The following is a 23,059-nucleotide window of genomic DNA, read 5'->3' as shown; positions in this document are numbered from 1 at the left end:
CCTGTCCTAAGTTTCTCATGGCTTTATGAAGACTATGAATCACACTTACCTGTCCTAAGTTTCTCATGGCGTTATGAAGACTATGAATCACACCCACCTGTCCTAAGTTTCTCATGGCTTTATGAAGACTATGAATCACACTCACCTGTCCTAAGTTTCTCATGGCTTTATGAAGACTATGAATCACACTCACCTGTCCTATGTTTCTCATGGCTTTATGAAGACTATGAATCACACTCACCTGTCCTATGTTTCTCATGGCTTTATGAAGACTATGAATCACACTCACCTGTCCTATGTTTCTCATGGCTTTATGAAGACTATGAATCACACTCACCTGTCCTATGTTTCTCATGGCTTTATGAAGACTATGAATCACACTCGCCTGTCCTATGTTTCTCATGGCTTTATGAAGACTATGAATCACACTCACCTGTCCTATGTTTCTCATGGCTTTATGAAGACTATGAATCACACTCACCTGTCCTAAGTTTCTCATGGCTTTATGAAGACTATGAATCACACTCACCTGTCCTAAGTTTCTCATGGCTTTATGAAGACTATGAATCACACTCACCTGTCCTATGTTTCTCATGGCTTTATGAAGACTATGAATCACACTCACCTGTCCTATGTTTCTCATGGCTTTATGAAGACTATGAATCACACTCACCTGTCCTATGTTTCTCATGGCTTTATGAAGACTATGAATCACACTCACCTGTCCTATGTTTCTCATGGCTTTATGAAGACTATGAATCACACTCACCTGTCCTAAGTTTCTCATGGCTTTATGAAGACTATGAATCACATACGTCTGTCCTAAGTTTCTCATGGCTTTATGAAGACTATGAATCACACTCACCTGTCCTAAGTTTCTCATGGCTTTATGAAGACTATGAATCACACTCACCTGTCCTATGTTTCTCATGGCTTTATGAAGACTATGAATCACACTCACCTGTCCTATGTTTCTCATGGCTTTATGAAGACTATGAATCACATTCACCTGTCCTAAGTTTCTCATTGCTTTATGAAGACTATGAATCACCCTCGCCTGTCCTATGTTTCTCATGGCTTTATGAAGACTATGAATCACACTCACCTGTCCTAAGTTTCTCATGGCTTTATGAAGACTATGAATCACACTCACCTGTCCTAAGTTTCTCATGGCTTTATGAAGACTATGAATCACACTCACCTGTCCTATGTTTCTCATGGCTTTATGAAGACTATGAATCACACTCACCTGTCCTATGTTTTTCATGGCTTTATGAAGACTATGAATCACACTCACCTGTCCTATGTTTCTCATGGCTTTATGAAGACTATGAATCACACTCACCTGTCCTAAGTTTCTCATGGCTTTATGAAGACTATGAATCACATACGTCTGTCCTAAGTTTCTCATGGCTTTATGAAGACTATGAATCACACTCACCTGTCCTAAGTTTCTCATGGCTTTATGAAGACTATGAATCACACTCACCTGTCCTATGTTTCTCATGGCTTTATGAAGACTATGAATCACACTCACCTGTCCTATGTTTCTCATGGCTTTATGAAGACTATGAATCACATTCACCTGTCCTAAGTTTCTCATTGCTTTATGAAGACTATGAATCACCCTCGCCTGTCCTATGTTTCTCATGGCTTTATGAAGACTATGAATCACACTCACCTGTCCTAAGTTTCTCATGGCTTTATGAAGACTATGAATCACACCCACCTGTCCTATGTTTCTCATGGCTTTATGAAGACTATGAATCACACTCACCTGTCCTATGTTTCTCATGGCTTTATGAAGACTATGAATCACACTCACCTGTCCTATGTTTCTCATGGCTTTATGAAGACTATGAATCACACTCACCTGTCCTATGTTTCTCATGGCTTTATGAAGACTATGAATCACACTCACCTGTCCTATGTTTCTCATGGCTTTATGAAGACTACGAATCACACTCACCTGTCCTAAGTTTCTCATGGCTTTATGAAGACTATGAATCACATACACCTGTCCTAAGTTTCTCATGGCTTTATGAAGACTATGAATCACACTCACCTGTCCTATGTTTCTCATGGCTTTATGAAGACTATGAATCACATACACCTGTCCTAAGTTTCTCATGGCGTTATGAAGACTATGAATCACACTCACCTGTCCTATGTTTCTCATGGCTTTATGAAGACTATGAATCACATACACCTGTCCTAAGTTTCTCATGGCTTTATGAAGACTATGAATCACACTCACCTGTCCTATGTTTCTCATGGCTTTATGAAGACTATGAATCACATACACCTGTCCTAAGTTTCTCATGGCTTTATGAAAACTATGAATCACACTCACCTGTCCTATGTTTCTCATGGCTTTATGAAGACTATGAATCACACTCACCTGTCCTATGTTTCTCATGGCTTTATGAAGACTATGAATCACACTCAAATTAATCTTGATCACTAGCTAAATGTCTTGGTTTAGAAAAAGGACTCGTGAAGAAAATCCTACATTTTGTGTCAGGGTTGGGATCATTTCAACTGAATTCAATTCAGGAATAGAATGTACATTGATGTACATTGATGGATGGTCCATTATCTTCACTGAGAATTGTTTTACCAATTCATGAATTTAATTTCCTCTTTGTTCCCTGAATTGACCGAGTGGAAATTAATTGAGCACAACCTTGACCATCATTAATACCCGTCTGTCCTCCCCTCCAACATCCTCTCTTCCTTTGTCTAGTGTCATTCAATACGTCTGGAGCGTCCATGGGATTCAACCGCCACCGCAAAAAAATCAGGCATTCTCATTTTCTTCTCAAAGTTAGGTGGCCCTTTTCAAAGAAACCAAGTGAATACATTGACTTGAATAATATTTCATTTTCAACAGCTGTTTGCTATTGACCATTGTGGGACCTATACTCGAAAGTTTACAACTTCCGCAAGGGGACATTCATTCAGAGGGTACCTAAGAATGATGTGTTTTTCTAAATCATTTACTTAATGGAAACAAACAGCTCTTAGGAGAGAAAAAGAATTAGCACAAGTCAACCTTAACATTGTCTCTGTGTTGCCTCAATCCCTCTTCACAACATGGTTATTGGGTCATGTCGCTTCTTGTCCAAGATCTTTGTGGTCATTTTCAGAGGTAGAATGGGTATTTTTTGGTTGTGCTTGCTACAAAAGTTGGCCTTTTTGGATGTGCTTGCTGAAGAAATGTTTTTTTATGGCTATGCTTGCTGGGGGAATAAACAAACCAATCTTATTGTTTGTGCATGCTGAAGTACAGTACACTGAGCACACAGAATTCCTAATGCTCATCAATAACTCTGACTTTCGCGCGAATCCCTCTTTTTAAATCAGCGTATGATTTAAACAAGGGTTACTTGCATGTACACTATATATACAACAAATATGTGGACACCCCTTCAAATTAGTGGATTTGGCTATTTCAGCCACACCCGTTGCTGACATGTGTATAACAGCAAGCACACAGCCATGCAATCTCCATAGACAAACTTTGGCAGTAGAATGGCCTTAATGAAGAGCTCAGTGACTTTCAAAGTATCACCGTCATAGGATGCCACTTTTCCAGCAAGTCAGTTCGTCCCATTTATGCCCTGCTGGAGCTGCCCCGGTCACCTGTAAGTGCTGTTATTGTGAAGTGGAAATGTCTAGGAGCAACAACGGCTCAGCGAAATTGTAGGCCACGCAAACTCACAGAACGTCACCGCCAAGTGCTGAATCGCGTAACGCATAATAATTGTCTGTCCTTGGTTGAAATAGTCAGCACCGAGTTCCAAACTTCCTCTGAAAGCAAATTCAGCACAAGAACTGTTCATCGGGAGCTTCATAAAATGGGTTTCCATGGCCGAGCAGCCGCATGCAAGCCTAAGATCATCATGCACAATGCCAAGCGTCGGCTGGAGTGGTATAAAGCTTGGACTCTGGAGCACTAGAAACACATTCTCTGGAGTGATGAATCACGCCTTCGCCATCTGTCAGTCCGATGGACTAATTTGTGTTTGGCGTATGCCAGGAGAATGCTACCCGCCCCAATGCATAGTACCAGCTGTAAAGTTTGTTGGAGGAGGAACAATGGTCTGGGCTGTTTTTCATGGTTCAGACCCCTTAGTTCTAGTGAAGGGAAATCTTTACACTATAGCATACAATGACATTCTAGATGATTCTGTGGTTTCAACTTTGTGGCAACAGTTTGGGGAAGGCTCTTTCCTGTTTCAGCATGACAATGCCACCATGCCCAAAGCAAGGTCCATACAGAAATAGTTTGTTGAGATCGGTGTGGAAGAACTTGACTGGCCTGCACAGAGCCTTAACCTCAACCCCATCGAACACCTTTGGAATGAATTGGACTGCAAGCCAGACTTAATCGCCCAACATCAGTGCCCGACCTCACTGATGTTCTTCTGGCTGAATGGAAGCAAGTCACTGCAGCAATGTTCCAACATCTAATGGAAAGCTTTCCCAGAAGAGTGGAGGCTGTTATAGTAGCAAAGGGGCGTCAACTCCATATTAATGCCCATGATTTTGGAATGAGATGTTCAACGAGCAGGTGTCCACATACTTTTGGTCATGTAGTGTATCAAGTTAGGATTCAGCCCGAAGTGTCCATCGCAACATAATATGATTGCATTCATGTTCACATACTTATTTGCTCTACATCAAATTCTCCGTGGGAATGAATGTATTATTATGATTTGATTATACTTCACAATATGCACATCTCTTTGCAATTTAGGACCAGTCATAGCAATTGCAGGAACACCTTATTTATGTTTTCCTCATTAACAATATTAAAGTCAACTTCACCATAATGCCTTTAAGACCTATGTTGAGTTCTGTGTCAATGGGTCCTGACTTTGAGTGGATGAATAACCCGTCATTTGTTATTATTTTTGTACAGGGACAGGGGTACACTCTTAGAAACAAGGGTTCCAAAAGAGTTCTTTGGCTGTCCCCATAGGAGAACCCTTTTTGGTTCCAGGTCAAACTCTTTTGGGCTCCTTGTAGAGCCCTCCGTGGAAAGGGTTCTACTTGGAACTAAAAGGGTTCTACCTGGAACCAAAATGGGTTATTCAAAGGGTTCTCCTATGAGGACAGCCAAAGAACCCTTTCAGGTTCTAGATAGCAATTTTTTTTCTAAGAGTGTAAGTTGTGGCTGGACACAGAAAAACTGGTGGTATATCATACATGTTTCACACATGCTTATTATGTGAATATGAGGAAAAGTGTTGATACATTTGTTCTGACATTGGAGGTAATGGTTTGTTGTACAACACTTGCAATTCCAGTGTGGTGACTATTGTGCCTTATGAAATACAACCAATGTCTACTATATTGACATGTTTGTACTGATCTGGTTGACTGTATTAATGTCCTTAAATCTAAAACACCCGACTTGAGATATACCCAAAACAACTTACAAAGTACATGTTCAAGATATTCAATAGAAAGCTACAATTCACTTACAATAATTATTTTTAAAAGTTGAACTGATTAATTCACATACACTGTTATTACTGTGGCTGGTCTCTATTGTGGATGATTTTGCCTTTGATTTACTGGTGGCAAAGCAGCATTATGGCTCATTGGACATTGCAACAGTCAGTAGATACAGTAGCTCATCCAACTGCGCCCATAAGCATTTTCTTCTGCATCAAGACAATCTCATGCACGACCACATTGAATGTGTTTTTTTTGTACAGCATGGCAGTAAATGAGGCTCTCACATGATCAGCCTGTCAGCATGTCAGTGGTTGTTTGGTTTGCAAACTGGTCTCAATCCCATGCTCTGTGTTCTAGTTGTTTCACCTGTCCCGTATGTACGTTTTATAGCTCTGTACAAAAAGGTTTCTATATATGTGTGTGCGCGTGTGCGTGTGAGTGTGTCAGACAATGTTGTACATCCATCAATGAGTATTTGATACATTTAAAATGTCTTATATTGAACTGACAACAGCAACTTTGATCTTTCATTATTTAAGTTACCTTTTCATTTGTTTTACTTCCCCTAAATTGCTTTAAAGTTACAGAGTATTCCCAGACGGACATGTACATATTGTACAAATACAGTAGGCTTAATCCGGTCAGTGAGGCATTTCAATTCATAGGTAATTGATTGCCTTTAAAGAGACTGTACAGAAATGTTGCCTCTGGGCATGCTCCTGAACAAAAGGGGTTCCATAAATCAGGGTTTCCCAAACTCGGTCCTGGGGGGAGGGTCCTGGGGGGTGGGACCGAGTTTTGCCCTAAATGGACAAAAATAATATCTAGGAATTACCTCAATGGACAGAAAGAAACACACCTGCCCACACCCAGGCAAACCTACAACAATAAAACTTTTGACTAAGAATTTAACTAACATTAAGTGGAATTTTCAGAAGAATCAAAAGTTGTATCTTTTCATAACAACTTTTTCAGGTAAGTTTAGTCAGATAAATCTGCCACTGTGACGCTTTTTAAATACTAAATCTCTCTCCACTTGTTTGTCCCATCTATTCCCTTTTCCGTTCCGCATTTTCCCCCTTGTATGACCATTATTATACCAAACTCAACATAGATCCAAGTGGTGAAAGCATTCCGTAGTCCACTTTATGATGGCATTGAGAAGCCGGAATCCAAGAACTCCATCCACGACTTCATGGCACACCCGGAATTTCTCATCAATGACTCGGTCCACAACATCCCCTTGATTGACGAGACAGACATTGAAACCGAAGAATCAGAGCGCTCAGACTGCAACAACGTTCGCCTGGCTCTTCGTCAAGCTCCTCCCCTTGCCAAGCCCCCTCAGCCACCCTCTCGCCACCGCTCTGCCTCCCGCCCTGCCCCCTACCGCCAGCAGAGCCTCCCCGTTACACTCAACTGCAACAACAACGCCACTGCTGCTGCTGAGAATGGAGATCATCTGACCCCAAAAGATGCAAGACTACCAGCTGCTTCTCTCTGCCGCCCCGCCAGCCCATTGCACAACGTGGAGACCTGTTTATAACTACGATCTGGGGACATGGTTGATAAGAAGGGAGAGGAAACACCAATGACTTTGATGGACATGGATGTAACCCAACAAAGAGGGAATGAAGATGAACTGGACACAGAAAGAGAAAGTATTACCTGGAAATGACATTGTATAGACCAATGGTTTTATGGATAGTTTCATTGCCCGACCTTTCCCTCCACAGCCACTGCTTTTAGCCTCACTCTCTGCTTCAAAGCACTCTCAAATCCTCTCAAAAAGCTCCACAGTCCAACGATGCTAACCCCACCAGACTCTGATAAAGACACTTTTGAAATGTATATCTAGGCACGCTATAGAAGAGTGATTGGTGTAGTAGAGACAAGAATGAACTGGAATTGATTCTTTTCCTTTTGATTGAAATGATGAAAGACTCAATGGAAAGTGGAATGGGGTTAATTCATTCGGCTTTTTAAAAATATTATTGTCCAAATTATTACTGTTGTTATTACTACTGCAATTACTACTGCAATTATTATATTCCAGTTAATGACGCTTCATTGATTAGCTTTATCTATCCATGTATGTATGTATGATGTATGTTTGTATGTATTGTTTGTTTGCTTAACTGCTGTATTTGTCTCCTTGTATTTCTGTTTTTATATACTCCTTCTGGTCATGTCCTTCTTTTCCTTTTCTGTGTTTACATGTGTTGTGTATGTCTTGAAAAAAGAAAAAAAGAAATATAACTATAGAAATACATTTATAAACACATACAACAACTTCAAAACACAAAAAGGTAACAATATAGTACATCTGCTATTAAAACAAAGTCACAAATTAAAAGTAGTACTCATGGTTTTGGTTCTTCTCTTCATGTAGATATGTCTTGAATTAAGTTATTCATTTGGACACTACCATGAACAGAGGGGACAACTTAACTGAGTATTCAAAATATTAAGTTGCGCATAAAGATTAAAGGAATTTATTTAAGTGATTATTTTATTAATCCCTGTTCATTCTCTTTATTTTTGTTTTTCATAACACAAAATGAAAAGGAAATTATTACTTTATGTACTTTAGAATCCATCAAACAATATCAGTGTGTATGTTTTATGTATTTCTACTCGACTATGCTTTACTGCTGTCAACTGTGATCAATAGTGACAGCTTTTTCACAGGGGCACAGATAGATATCAGAACAATATCCATTGAATACGTCTTTACTTTAAGCTTCACTTACGCTTCTACACTACATCGTTTTAAGAACATTTTAGTTTTTTGAATGTTGCAAATAGGATGTCTCCCAGCTTTGTGGAGCACTTATTAAAGCCGTCTGAAAGTTTATATTTCAGCAACCATGAGAAATAATTCCTTATATCACAGTGTATGTTCGTAGGGAGTGATGTGGTTACAATAGAACTGAGGTATCTGTAAGGTGTATTAACATTTTTTCTGATGTGAGCCGCAATTGATACCAATGCTGTTTTGCACTAGTCTGACAAGCTACTACTGTCAACCCAAAACATCCCAGGTAAGTGTAAAATCATGAACATTTATATTTGAACAAACTTCCTCTTTAAACTCCAAGAGAACACTGTGTAACAGACCTACCAGAGCACTGTGTGGCAGTATAATGACCAGGTGGTTGATTCCGCTTCACCATGAAAACAACACAAATAGGATGACTGCCAAGGTATGATAAAATACCTTTTTAATACCTTAATCTGTGTTCTCCATATAACAAAACTCACTTTGGTTTAACACCGGTCGGTGATTCAAACTTTACAGTAGAAACCAATCACTTAGAAGAATGGTATTGGTATTTTTCATTATAAACATAACATAGTGTTACCTTAAATTGTTTGGTACAAACTTGATAAATCATTGAACATGAAGCAAAATGTAGATTATTTAAACCATTTGTTTGTGTCTGTGTCTCTCTGTTCTTCGTACTCAGTGTCTGTCTCAAGGCTGACTGTCCCAGAGCTGCTGTCGGAGCAGGGTGAGGTGGTTGTGTCGTAGCGTGCGCAGCTCTGTGAGTCTCCCCAGCAGGCGAGCGAAGCGCTGGGCTCCCTGAGGGCCCTGGGCTCCATACCGGGCTCCGCACACCCTGGACAGCAGCTCCATGGTCAGCTCCTGTAAGCTCTCCACACACACCACCGCCTGCAGCGACGCTTCGTCTGCTAACAGAGCCAGATGACAGAACGACATAGAGTTGGTCGTCACTATCTGGCCAAGCTAGAGGAGATATTCAGACACGCTTGGAGGAAAATGATAAGTCAATAAAGAGTGTGTCTTTATCAACTAAACATCTTGTGTTATAGTATTTAAAATAAATTAACAAATACATTTAGCCTTTCATACAGTAGTGTGTCAGGCTTAGAGAGCCAGTCACCTGAGCATAGCAGTGCTGTAGCAGTGAGCAGGGCATATTCAGCCTCCGTCACCCCCAATGCAGCCATGCTGTGGAAGAAGTTGAGCACCGGTCCTAGCAAGTCGTCATTGACTCCTGCACACAGACAGACTACCTAAGACTCAACATGGAAGGAAACAGTACAAAACCCAATTTCCCTTATTTTTCACTGTACGCTTGATTCATTTTAATATCTTTAAAGGGATAGTTCACTATTTTGAAGTTTTAGCATATTTTCGACCCACCTGGGGTGTTGTGGTTTCATCCAAACAGTTTTTAGTTTTTTTGCCTGTTATTTAAGTCCAGATTCTCGGACTAGGATTTTTAAAGCCTGTAACAATACTAGTGGAAAATAAGATAAAATGTCAAATAAACTATCCCTTTAACTTGAACCTCTCTTCAAATAGTACTGTAAATAAAGCTCATAAGATGGGATACTATGGTGGTGAGTACACTATTTAGATAGGACAGTGTGCCTTACCTGAGTTTACAGGGCCGGTCCCACTATGAATGTTTTCCTTGGACTCTAAGGTTTTCAGCCAATGATGAGTTGAGATGTTGAAAGGTTGTAGTGCTTGTAAAATAAAATAAAACAATGAGCTCTCTGGCATAATCGGCCCGGTTCCATTTCCATCCCTAGCTCCTACCTTTTCAGTACACAGTAAATCAAGGAGAGTTGGAATCATAGTGTTCACTGGAGTTATCTTAACTATCTCATTATATTTCCCAGCATGCTCTGTTGCGGGTTGATTTTTATAATTATTTGTTTCAATATCTGTGTTTGTTTTTGCATGTACTTTGATTGTTATTGATCTTATGCTACACAAAGATATATAACTTACATTTTTCTAAACAAATCTAATCCGTAAGAGGTTACTGAGATGGTTATTCCAGTTTAGGTGATCTAGGTGTTCTCAATATACTCAGTCTTTACTCTGATAATCATTCTGAATGCAGGTTGCGGGTGATGAAAAGATCAAATTGTTGGATAGCCTCGCTAGAGATCACTAGACATCACTTAGCAAGCCAGCATAACGTAATAATTTACTCAAAAGGCACACTGGGAAATATACAAATAAGGCTTTACACCCTACAGTAAAAGGTAATGAACTGCTAGAGTAATGTACTCTGATGGAGTTGATTGTTAATTTAAAACACATAAAAGTGTGAAATGGCATGTAGTTACATTTAATCAACTCTGAGAGTTTAATGTGATTGGATATGTACTCTATTTAGTGGATATGTACAAAACAAATTGTAATCTACCCCATGACCAGGTTGGTTTTAACAAAAAATGTGGTTGGAACCATTAACCCCCAAATGGTGTTGAATGTGACCCCATGGGAGTTAAATGAACTCTTGTAATTGTACTGTGTAGCATGCTGAAATGGAGCCAGGACAAATGAGTCAGTCACCCACAAGCCTCATGTTGGTGTGGTGGTGTCAATACCTGGGCTAGAGGCTGCTGGGTTCTGGGTGAACTGCTGAGCTGATAGCAGAAACATGACTTCCACAGAGGAACTAGAGAGGAGGGTGGTCTGGTCCGAGCAGTCCAGGAGCTCAAAGCCTACATGGACACCAGACACTAGATTAGTTTACACTACAGGAGGTATCAACACAGAGTGGCCTCAGAGAGAGAAACAGGGCTGTTTTTATTTTTTATTTATTTAACTAGGCCAGTCAGTTATGAACAAATTCTTATTTACAATGACGGCCTACCTCGGCCAAACCCTAACCCGGACAACGCTGGGCAAATTGTGCACCGCCCTATGGGACTCCCAATCACTGCCGGTTGTGACACAGCCTGGAATTGAACCAGGGTCTGTAGTGACGACTCTAGCACTGAGCTGCAGTGCCTTAGACCGCCACGCCACTCGGGAGCCCTTTTGATTTTGGTTTTGATATGAAAACATATGGTAGGTGAAAGCAACATGGTGTAAGCTTAGCAGGTATATGCTTTCCATATCACTGCAGAAACAAGAAAGGAGAGAAAGCTTATGTATGAGGTGTGGCCCAACTCACCAGGTACACTCTTGGCGAACTGCAGCAGCCTCTGAGAGGGAGGGCATGCCATGTCTGTTAGTCTGTCTCCACCAACCTCCGTACAAGTCCACTCAAACACCTGCAGAAAAAAACTGCCTGAATAAGCTCTCAATGAGATTAGCAGAAAAATTATAACATATCTTTAAAATCTCAATCCACAGACAACAGAATTACTATTCTTATCAGCGACCCACCCTACAGTGTGTAGTGTCCTGCGCACTGTACTGCCGATGAGCCTCCACCATCCTGTCCAGCACATGCTTCTGTTCTACTGACAAATTTGCAGACACTACCTGTAACAGGAAAACATTTATTACAAACAGATCATTTGATGGCTGAGTGAAATTACCCCACAGGGCACAGACGTCAGTTCAACGTCTAGTTTTGATTTACATTTGGATGAGTTGTAAAACTAAATATGTCACCATGTCATTGGATTTAGGAAATTCCCTTACGCTGAGGAACTTTGGCAAATCCAATCTGGGGCGTATACATTATGCCGAGTCTGTTCCAAAACGTTTCTTAAACAGAAGCAAAAGGAACGAAACGGGGAGGGACCTACCTGAATTGTCTAATATAAACTCTTGTTTTTGCTCTACTGGCTTCTGTTGGGTTCTTAACGGTAAACTGTTTCCGTAATAAATATGCCCCAGTTTTCCACTCTGATTTAGCGTCATCACATTGAATGTTTTGGTTGAAATTAAGTGAAAACAACGTTGATTCAACCATTGTTTGTCCAGCGGGACCATTCTGACACAGACTTGGAGTATAAGCAGCGTCGTATTACAGGACACCCCAATTAGAAATCAGTCAAAAGTGTTACAGGTTGCTGGTCCATCCTACTATTAAGAGGCCATTCCAAAGACCTATGCAATGTTAAAATAAATTGATCTGCGACATCCCCCTGACGGTCCCAGAACTTAAACAGGAAATCCAAGAAAGTGATCTGGGAGAGGGCCACCTCTGAAAAAAGTAAGGAACAGATTTGTGGTTCTCCATTGAAACAATCCATCTGACAAGATGATCATCCAAGGGTCTGTAACTATCTAGACCCTTCGATATTTGATCTTGGTGTATCTTTCAAAAAGCGTCAGGCTACAATGTCCTTGTCGTTCAGAATATCCAAGAAATGTAACACAATGGCGAAAGGTCAGAAAACTAGATGAGAAGGTTTGAATGTAGGAGGAAAAGAGAAAGTGATGTACCTGTCCTGATAGCCTGCTGGTGGAGCTGACTCTTCTGCTCCCCATGTTCTCCTCCTCCTCAGGCCCTCCTCCTCTGTGTTTGGTCCCCTTCCTCAGCCTCTTGGACTGGCACTGCACCTCCGTCAGCAGACCTGGCAACACAATTGCCTCTGTCACACTCACATAGGCAAATATATTTATTTACTTATTGTTTATTTACATAAGGGTATTGAGATCATACACATTTTTCCAAGGGATCCCTGTACAAGGTATTTTGGTTGTCTTAGCAATTAAATTATGTCCGCCTGGCTATAAATTGGAGATATGAAGATTCAAGATCTTATTGTTAGCTTACTCTGCCTCTCTTCAAATGATTGACATTGCTTTCAGCTAAATACAGTTTCAAATATCCCTACAGCCTTTTTGATATGGTATGTTCCCCTCACATTCAGCCAGCATGCCCACAGCACGACATTTCTGCAGGCGGCAGTCCTGGCACTTTCTCCGCATGTACATGTCCATCTCACAGCCTCCGCCACTTTTACACCGGTACACTGCTTTCTTCGTCACACTCCTTCGGAAGAAACCTGAAACACAGGAGTATCACAACCTCTAGTTGGGGTCCATTTCAATTCAAGTCAATCCAGATAAAGACGTTTTTTAAATTTAAATTTAAACCCCATATTCAGACAGATACCGGAAGTGACGGGCTCTGTGATAAACTTTCAGGTTGACCACCCAAATGTTGTTGTAAACATTGACGAAAACACTGCCTCCCCTACCTTTGCAGCCTTCACAGGTGAGGGCGTTGTAGTGGTAGCCAGAGGCTTTGTCCCCACACACCACACACAGCTCATCCTGGCCCCTCACCCTTCCTCCTGGACCCAGCCTGGTCCTCTTGACCAGGGACAAACCTCCCCCACCTCGCCCCTTCCCCAGGCTTCCACACTGGGGCTCCGGGCTGGGCTCGCAGGGAGTGTCCAGGCAGTGTGGGCTGTAGGGGTTGGTGGAAGGTGGGTGGAAGGGCTGGGAGGGCGGCGGTCCGTAGACAGAGAACTGCACATTGATGGGGCTGTACTGCTGCTGGCTGAAGGCTAGGCCCTGTAGGTCTGGCTCCTGGAAAGGGTAGCCCAAAGGGTCCCCCAGCACATCTGTGTGATGAGGAAATGACACAAAATAAATGGATTTGGTGCTTTGATCCTGAACCCACCGGTTAAGTTTAAGTGCCCCACAGGGGTGGACCTAGGAATGTCTAGTGGCTAGCAAAGAGGGTCCACCAGAGCCATTATCCCAGTCACACTGGTTTCAAGTCAAAGTGCATCACAAGAATGTGATCGTTGTCCACCATCTTACGGGATTCATGCATGACTTAATGTATTTTATTGGTCCTATGGGACTTAATAAAACAACGTCAGAGCGAGACCTTGTGAACCAGTTTGGACTGTGGAAACAGGATGCAGCTGAGAGGTTACAGGGGCATTTTACCATTTACATATTTTTATAGAGTTTTATTCAGTATTTTATTGCCGCGTAGATTGGTGTCTGATGATGTCTTATGAGCGTAGTGGGGGGAGGGGCGCTGGAGCTGTGAAGCATTTAGCAAATTCAAGTCCCGTCTCCACAGAGGGAACATGTGTCACCACTGGTCACAGATCAGCCCTAAATCAGTCACTCTGATCAGAAGGATCCACTTCCATAAGTTGAGTCTCTTAGCGTTTTATTAGTTCAGATAAGAACTGAAATAATGAGAGGTTATTTCTTTTAAGCACAAAAAAATGGAATGATTAATGTCCATCCTTTCTCAAAATGCATCAATACTACTGGATGTATAAGTTACATTGTACTCAGGTGCACATCAAGTGTCTTCATACCATATCAGCCTGGATATTCATCCATAGCTATGAGCTCTTATAAGATGTCCTGACATGTACTGAACACCACAGTGACCTCTAGAATCCAACCTATGACCCTTCCTTTCTGAACAACAACACTCACCCTATCCTCAGCCACAACCCGACTCACCCCTTCTCTTTTAGAACCATGACTCTCTCTATTTTTCCTCCCCTCTATATCCTTCTCTCTCTCTTTCTCTCCATCACCACTTTCCTCACGCATCCCGTCTTTCCTCTGCGTCTCACAGATGTTTCCTGTCCTGGCGAGGATGGAGGCCAGTACTGAGTTTGTGCTTGCGTGACAACGCTGTGGTGAGCTCTGTTTGTAAACCGTTTCAGCACTATGTAAACACCCAGACCCTCCTCCCTCTGTCCCACGCACACTAACGCTACCCCCCATTATGTAGCCATATCATATCCACCCCTCAGCCAGGAGAGGAGAGGACCACAATGTGAAGAAGCCACATAATTAGGGTTAGGTCACAACACTCCACTGCAACCATTATAAATAGGCCCTAGTTCCAATGCAAATTCTTTGTTAGCTAACATCCTGTGTACTGGAAATGTGGCAGGCTATCCTGTAAGTATTTTCCATTCAGATTTATTTAATAAAAACAGTTGCTTCTAAATGTATAAGGTTACGCCCAGACTTTATGTATTCTTGCAAGTCTCCCCCTCTAATCTACAGGCCTATGGCACTACAAATGATGATAACAGAAAATGATAACAGCATAAACATATTATATAAATGAAATATAAATGTATAATCATGACATTTTGATTTGATTAGGTCATCACCACACAATTACAGAGCATGTATGAGGATACATTGTGTTTGGATAAGCACACCATCAAATCGGACTAGATTGCTTTAGTATAATTGCAGAGTCCAGATAAAAAGAGTCCCTCACCGTAGTACTGCAGAGGCTCGGTGATGCCATATCCATCAGAGGCAGAGAGGTAACCACCGGTAGACATGGTCATCTCCGACTCACTCCACTCTCTCATCTGGACAGCTGATCCACAGTCAGTCTCTGGGAACACCCGCTTAATCTATCAACACACATACGGGGAACCACACACCTGAGGAATCTGCAACTCTCCAAACATTTCTTTATATCAATGCTTGACGACAGGTCTCCTCAGTCTCCTAGCTGTGATATCATTGCCTATTTTAAGCTGCGCTCTGAGATGCAAACCTAAAGGTTACTGTTGTCCACAGTGAAGGCGTGCAGCTGAAGTCTGTGGCAGTGCGATGGATCTCTGCTCCTTTGGGAGGCATCAGGGGGAGACGAGGGACAGACAGGAGAGTGTGAGAAGAAGAGAGAGATTGGACTCAAGTCCAAACAGCTGTCCTGGCTTGGAGTTCAGAGGAAAGAGAGAGGTCCTGTCATATGGGGGCCTGTCCCTGGTGGGGAGCTTAGGTTTGGCATGGGTGGATGGATCCCACCCCACCACGGACCAGGAGTTCACAGAGTGGGATCAATGAGTTAGCTGGAGCTGGCAACTCACCCCAATCTTGTCTCTGTACCAACATAACTGGACATGACCAGTGGTCAATCTTTATAATATTTATTATTTTTTCCATAAACATCTTGATACCTTTAATACTCTTCCCCATCTACACTATATACTATTAGTATGCTGTAGTTACTCTTCCTGGGTAAGTAGTGTGTGTGTGGGTGTGCATGCACGGCCGTTTGCATGCTTGTTGTACGAGTGTGCATGTGAACACAATTGTGTGTATGTGTTCATGTGAATGACTGAGTGTGTTGTGTATGTGTCTGAGAGTAAATGTATGTGGATATGTGTGTACATGTGTATGTGTGTGTGTTGTAAGAGTGTATGTGAAAGCTCATCTTTGCGGCCCCCAGGGAGTGTTTACTCGGATTCTGTTTGCTCTGTTTGTGTTGCAGTTAATATTTGACACTAGTCAGGTTTTGAGTTTGGGAAACTCGCCCCCCTCCAAAGTTGACTGGGTCATGTCGAGCCCTGACGAAAGAGAGAAGACCCTAGATTTGCCCTAACCTCTCCCTGATGGGGTTTGACATGTAGCATGATTCTAGCAAACGAATGGTGTCCTTCCCACCCTGACCCCATTCCTCAACTGTCAAATTACACTGGCCTGTCTGTGAACCAAGCCGACCAACGAGCAGCATTTCATTCAATTATCTACCCCACGTGCTGAGCGTCTGTGCTGAGCAAGCCGTGCAAAGGAGAAGGTACACCGTAGGTAGGATGCATTTACAGTATGCACACATGCATAACATTGAGTATTAACAGTGATGATAGTTATGGTGACTATTTAGTTATGTTTCACTAATTCATGATCGGGCATGCAGTCCTCTGTTCATCTCTAATGGGCGATTCCAAGCCAGGAAGGCCCAAAAATATTTAAAACCCTTTTAAGACCAATGCATGCCTCTTGTAAGACAGCATGATCCCTGAACCGCAGATGATACAGACAATATATTGGTGTCATTATCCTCTCTATAGTGTGCTCTAAAATATGGAGTGTGTCTAAATTCTGAAATAAAATCACATTGATTTATTCATCATAAAAAAATATTAATATGAATATCTCAAAGCACCCTTTTCGATTTAGCCAATTTTTAGGACATATTGTTTGGAACAACATAGTCTTCAAACACTTCACATTTCCAGAGTGGTGCTCTGCTACCTTTGAAGCAAACAAAGCAACCTCAAATTAACATGGTGTCGTCTTTGGATCCAACTAATCTCACTCCATCTGGTACCTAGGCACAACTGACTAGCTAAGGTCCCCGATTGAAAGAAATCCCAAATACACTAATGTCATTATTACATTTGTTTGAATTTCTTTGTCATTGTACAATTACCTTAACAAATCCCAGGAGAGGCTTCTGTTGTCATATTCCTCTGTTACGTGTACTGTTGCATTAGTCATGTCTTCACAAAGCTTGCTACCCCTTATACTGTACTCTACCTCCAAGAGAGTGAGAGAGCATGATAACGGAGGGAACGCATACACTACAGTGGATGTGGCTGCGCATTCATTCATTTCCCTCATCATAATGAGTGATGGGGACAATTTCTTGGAGTGTATACATGTGGCCATGGATCTTCTAGTGTGGCCCAGTTGTCACTGTCGGACAAGGGCCTGAGCATGTACATCCCCAAGGGAAGCGTACTGGAGGAGGAGGGTAAGGGTGGGATAAACACATTACCCTTGATTCACTCAACATTTGGACTGAAGGCTGTAAGCACACAATAAATATATCTCTTTCTCTAAACCTCTAGTACGTCTTCCCAGCTTGGCTCTTTATCACTGCACACTGTTTGCTGGTAGCCTGACTCAGATAGCACAGTGTTTACTGATTTAAACAGGAAACTGACGCTTAGATTAGAGTGGCCTTGCAGGGAGGGCCAGGGGATGGATTTGTGGTTAAAGTCCAGTGCTAAAATAGATCACATGATTTGTAAATACTTGTAAATACTCTAAATGTTACTACAGTTAATGCGAATTGACTAGACCGTTGTTGTGAAATGTGAAAAGGAACATAAATGCTTGCTTAGTACATCACATTTTCACCTCTTGAAGTTATCGCCCTAACTAGATCCAAACAGTTTATAATCTGTTTTAGAAATACATTCTAGGAACGCGAAGCGAGGCGGCCATCTCTGTCGGCGCCGGAACTCTGAACATACTGAACATACTAACATAATATACACAATGAAAGTCTTTGATTTCAGCTTATCTGTTGTTGCTTTAGAACGCTTGAGCCATTTTCACTATAGTACAAATGCAGTTTTCAGAAAATGTTTCTCTCTCAAATGGATTCCAAAGAATCAAGATGTTTGTTTTTCCCCCCTATTGTACTGTAGATGCAAGCCTACTAACTTAATTTTCCTTATCCATTACTTGTTTGTAACAGCAGGTCTTAAAAACATTTACAAACGAGTTAGGATACTGTTGTCATGACTAAACGGACACAGAATCAAGTCAAAACACTGGCTTGACATTGTGGCAAAAATATTTGTAAAAGTCCAAGTGTAACCACCAAACCTCTCGAACCTATCCAATGTCAGTTCCTTAATGTGTGCATCAATAATGTGTCTTTTTTTAAATTAAGACTTAGTTGGAGTAAATTACCCTTCCAAAGCACACTGTTAAAACTTCTTAAATCTCTCTGTAAGTCCGTAAGATAAGATGCACTATGGCACCTTGGCACTTCATCTATCAGGTAGCAGGTTACTCAGGAGAAGTAGGACAGCTAAGCCTCTTCACATCAACAAGACAACTTTACAGCAACAGTCAACAAGGAACATGATAGATAAAACTATGTTTTTCAAATACACAGTCCATAGTAGAGTTTGAATAACGGATCAAATTGAAATAAAATTATAAATATACTCTTCATCGAGTAAAATGTATTAAAAAGAGTGATATGAGCTCACCAGTGGTGGTCTTCTCCTCGTGTGCTGACTTCTGATAGCCTCCTGATTTTTCCTCCCCTTACATTTGTAATGTTGACTGCAGTTCAGCCTCTGGCATTCTACACTTGCCAAACACGCACTCGTACACAATCGCACACACACACACACACACACACAATCGCACACACACACACACACACACACACACACACACACACACACACACACACACACACACACACACACACAAACTTTCTCTCTCAATCAAGAGAGAGTCACTCACTCATGCACATTACCTTGCTTAGGACCCAATATCAGAAACATTGTATGAGGTGGATAAGGATATTAGATACCATGGATGTCTTTCAAGAAGACAAGGGGCACTCAAAGTAGATTTTGCACAGGTATCTATGCAATATGTTATTATAATGGTCCTTTGTAGCTCAGTTGGTAGAGCATGGCACTTGTAATGGCAGGGTAGTGGGTTTGATTCCCGGGACCATTCATACGTAAAATGTCGCTTTGGATAAAAGAGTCTGCTAAATGGCAAAAGGTTATTATTAAACTGTGTAATGTATGCAATTATTTATAGAAAGGAGTAATGCCTGAAAAAATATATACGCAACTACCACTATGCACTTCTACAAAGGTCACAGTAGGCAAACCTTACAATTTAGCTCAAGTGAAAGCATCACTTTCCTGAGAAAATGCACACCTTGCTTTGGCCTACTCCATAAGGTGAAATCTTAAACAATAGTTGATACACCCCTCAATGAATTGCATTATGTTAAACTAGAGAGCATAGAGGGATATATAGGAAGTATGCGGAGCGGAGGGGAATGTGTGTGTGATGGTGTGGGCTCTGGCCCTGCAATGAGAGAGAGCAGGCTCATTAAGACATTCCCAGTATTGTGTGTTTATAAACAGCCTCTTGTTCGTCCCAGTGATGGATGATGGCCCACTATCACTGGCTCTTCCTGCTGCCCTCTGTAAGAAGCCCTGGGACTGCCTAGGAACACAACCTCTTTGCCACTGTTTCACAACCGACTACAACTACATGCACGCACACACTCCTACTCCCTCACTGTCACTGCATGAGATCAGCCCCCCACACAGTTCATCTCCTTTTAGAACCCATCGTGATAGTTTTGTTCTGACCTTTCCTCCCTCGCTGGGTGGGCCCTCAATGTCACGTATATGTGTGTACGTGTGTGAGGGAGAACGTGTATGTGTGCGTGTGTGAGAGGAGGGTTTCTCAGGGTCAGAATTCCATAACTAGTTTTTTTCAATAACAGGACAGTAATAACAATAACTGCACTAATAAAGAGAAACAACATGGCTGTGTCTTCCAGGAACATTAGAGTCAGTGACAGATCTACCAGGGTCCCCCAGGGTCTACCAGAGTGTGGAGTGGAAAGGTCAGAGGTCAGCTTGACCTCCACATGACATGATAAATTAAGGTTGAGTGTACACGGGGTAAAGTCAAGGTTACAGTTGGGTAAAATGGTGAAATACATGTTACTATTGAAATACAAGATAGTATTTAAAGGGTGGTGCATTGCATCTATTTCTAGATGTTTGATTACCAATGCCATGATTATTGTATATATGTGATAACCTTTGTATGCTTGCAATGCGCAATGATGAAAAAATACTGGGTAATGGAGATGTACTGCTTTAGTTCTCAGGCTGAGGACTAAAGCACCTGCTGATAGTCACACCGCCTCAAGGATGAGATAGTAGAGTGAGAAACCACAGTCTAGACATGTTTTTCTCATCTTAGATCATCTAACAAGGCTCCCTACATTTTATCAGCATATCGAACGCGTGACCCGGGCTGGCAAAATTCTGGATCATTGCTACTCTAACTTCTGCGATGCATACAAAGCCCTCCCTTGCCCTCCTTTCGGCAAATCTGACCATGACTCCATTTTGTTGCTCCTAGCCTATAGACAGAAACTAAAACAGGAACCCCCGTGCTCAGGTCTGTTCAACGCAGGTCCGACCAATCTGATTCCACGCTTCATGATTGCTTCGATCATGTGGACTGGGATATGTTCTGAATAGCCTCAGACAACAACATTGATGTATACGCTGAGTCAGTGAGCAAGTTTATTAGCAACTGCATCGGTGATGTTGTGCCCACGGTGACTATTAAAATCCTCTGCAACCAGAAACCGTGGTTTGATGGCAGCATTCACGCAAAACTGAAAGCGCGAGCCACTGCTTTTAATCATGGCAAGGCGACTAGAAACATGACCGAATACAAACAGTGTAGCTATTCCCTCCGCAAGGTAATCAAACAAGCTAAGCGTCAGTATAGAGACAAAGTAGAGTCTCAATTCAACAGCTCAGATACGAGATGTATATGGCAGGGTCTACAGTCAATCACGGACTACAAAAAGAAAACCAGCCCCGTCGCGGACACCGATGTCTTGCTCACAAACAAACTAAACAACTTCTTTGCTAGCTTTTAGGACAATACAGTGTCACTGACACGGCCTGCTACCAAAACCGGCGGATTCTCCTTCATCGCAGCGAAAGCGAGTAAAACTTTTAAACGTGTTAACCCTCGCAAGGCTGCAGGCCCAGACGGCATCCCTAGCTGTGTCCTCAGAACATACACAGACCAGATGGCTGGTGTGTTTACGGACATATTCAATCAATCCCTATCCCAGTCTGCTGTTCCCACATGCTTCAAGAGGGCTACCATTGTTCCTGTTCCCAAGAAAGCTAAGGTAACTTAGCTAAACGACTATCACCCTGTACCACTCACTTCTGTCATCATAAAGTGCTTTGAGAGACTAGTGAAGGATCATATCACCTCCACCCTACCTGACACCCTAGACCCACTCCAATTTGCTTACCACCCCAATAGGTCCACAGACGACGCAATCGCAATCACACTGCACACTGCCTGATCCCATCTGGACAAGAGGAATACCTATGTAAGAATTCTGTTCATCGATTACAGCTCAGCATTTAACACCTTAGTACCCTCCAAACTCGTCATTAAGCTTGAGACCCTGGGTCTCGACCCCGCCCTGTGCAACTGGGTCCTGGACTTTCTGAGGGGCCGCCCCCAGGTGGTGAGGGTAGGAAACAACATCTCCACCCCGCTGATCCGCAACACTGGGCCCCACAAGGGTGCAATCTCAGCCCTCTCCTGTACTCCCTGTTCACCCATGACTGCGTGGCCATGCACGCCTCCAACTCAATCATCAAGTTTGCAGACGACACTACAGTGGTAGGCTTGATTACCAACAATGACGAGACGGCCTATGGGGAGGAGGTGAGGGCCCTCGGAGTGTGGTGTCAGGAAAATAACCTCACACTCAACGTCACCAAAACAAAGGAGATGATCGTGGACTTCGGGAAACAGCAGAGGGAGCACCCCACTATCCACATCAACGGGACAGTAGTGGAGAAGGTGGAAAGTTTTAAGTTCCTCGGCGTACACATCACGGGCAAATTGAAATAGTCCACCCAAACAGACAGCATGGTGAAGAAGGCACAACGGCGCCTCTTCAACCTCAGGAGGCTGAAGAAATTTGGCTTGTCACCATAAACACTCAACACTCAAACATTTACAGATGCACAATCCAGAGCACCCTGTCGGGTACGGCAACTGCTCTGCACACAACCATAAGACTTTCCAGAGGGTAGTGAGGTCTGCACAACGCATCACCGGGGGCAAAGTACCTGCCCTCCAGGACACCTACACCACCCGATGTCACAAGAAGGCCAAAAAGATCATCAAGGACAACAACCACCCGAGCCACTGCCTGTTCACCCCACTATCATCCAGAAGGCGAGGTCAGTACATGTTCATCAAAGCTGGGGCCGAGAGACTGAAAAAGCTTCTATCTTAAGGCCATCTGTTGTAACTCCCCATCCCGTGTCCGGGATCGTTGTCATCATCTGACACTAATTAGCATAACCAAACGGACATAAATGTTACTAGAAAATATTCCTATTCATGAAATCACAAGTGAAATATATTGAAACACAGCTTAGCCTTTTGTTAATCACCCTGTCATCTCAGATTTGGAAAATATGCTTTACAGCCAAAGCAAGACAAGCATTTGTGTACGTTTATCGATAGCCTAGCATAGCATTATGTCCAGCT

At 42.3% G+C, this 23,059-nt stretch overlaps 2 protein-coding genes across 11 annotated transcripts in view; one reads left to right on the top strand and one right to left on the bottom strand.

The window, feature by feature from the left end:
- Positions 1-7,838, top strand: part of LOC112222041 (plasma membrane calcium-transporting ATPase 3) — a 39,511-nt gene extending 31,673 nt beyond the window's left edge. For 5 of the 7 annotated variants that reach the window (XM_024384592.2, XM_024384595.2, XM_024384593.2 and 2 more), the window contains one exon: positions 6,584-7,838. In XM_024384592.2, the coding sequence (XP_024240360.1) occupies positions 6,584-7,015 (432 nt within the window). In that variant the 3' untranslated portion in view covers positions 7,016-7,838. The remainder of the gene's footprint in view (positions 1-6,583) is intronic. The other 2 variants (XM_024384598.2, XM_024384596.2) reach the window with 1 other exon arrangement.
- Positions 7,726-19,036, bottom strand: LOC112222042 (bile acid receptor). Of its 4 annotated transcripts, XM_024384601.2 has the most exons (12): positions 18,952-18,978; positions 15,714-15,783; positions 15,426-15,567; positions 13,405-13,773; positions 13,069-13,209; positions 12,644-12,774; positions 11,633-11,731; positions 11,418-11,517; positions 10,846-10,962; positions 9,877-9,969; positions 9,378-9,491; positions 7,726-9,165 (listed from the first exon to the last, which is right to left on the bottom strand). In XM_024384601.2, exons 3-12 carry the CDS (start codon positions 15,520-15,522, stop codon positions 8,948-8,950), a joined length of 1,479 nt encoding a protein of 492 aa, XP_024240369.1. In that variant the 5' UTR covers positions 15,523-15,567; positions 15,714-15,783; positions 18,952-18,978; the 3' UTR covers positions 7,726-8,947. The 4 variants fall into 4 exon arrangements, with proteins under 4 accessions (XP_024240369.1, XP_024240367.1, XP_024240370.1 ...); XM_024384599.2 differs by lacking the exon at positions 15,714-15,783 and having other exon boundaries at positions 18,952-19,036; XM_024384602.2 differs by lacking the exon at positions 15,714-15,783 and having other exon boundaries at positions 7,726-9,162; positions 18,952-19,036.
- Between the last annotated feature and the right edge of the window lie 4,023 nt (positions 19,037-23,059).

Source organism: Oncorhynchus tshawytscha, linkage group LG22 (genome assembly GCF_018296145.1).
Source record: "Oncorhynchus tshawytscha isolate Ot180627B linkage group LG22, Otsh_v2.0, whole genome shotgun sequence".
NCBI classification, from domain to species: Eukaryota; Metazoa; Chordata; class Actinopteri; order Salmoniformes; family Salmonidae; genus Oncorhynchus; species Oncorhynchus tshawytscha.
The sequence above is the reverse complement of the archived record's forward strand: the minus strand, read 5'-3'. Positions and strand labels throughout refer to the sequence as shown.

What these genes read in the sequence shown, in the direction of transcription:
- LOC112222042 (XM_024384599.2), bottom strand. Translation starts at nt 15,522, where the DNA reads ATGAGAGAGTGGAGTGAGTCGGAGATGACCATGTCTACCGGTGGTTAC. An exon ending in AGGACACTACACACTGTAGG is followed by an intron (nt 11,518 to 11,632) that starts GTGGGTCGCTGA and finishes TTTTTTCTGCAG; the next exon opens with GTGTTTGAGTGGACTTGTAC. An exon ending in GACCGGCCCTGTAAACTCAG is followed by an intron (nt 9,492 to 9,876) that starts GTAAGGCACACT and finishes GTCTGTGTGCAG; the next exon opens with GAGTCAATGACGACTTGCTA.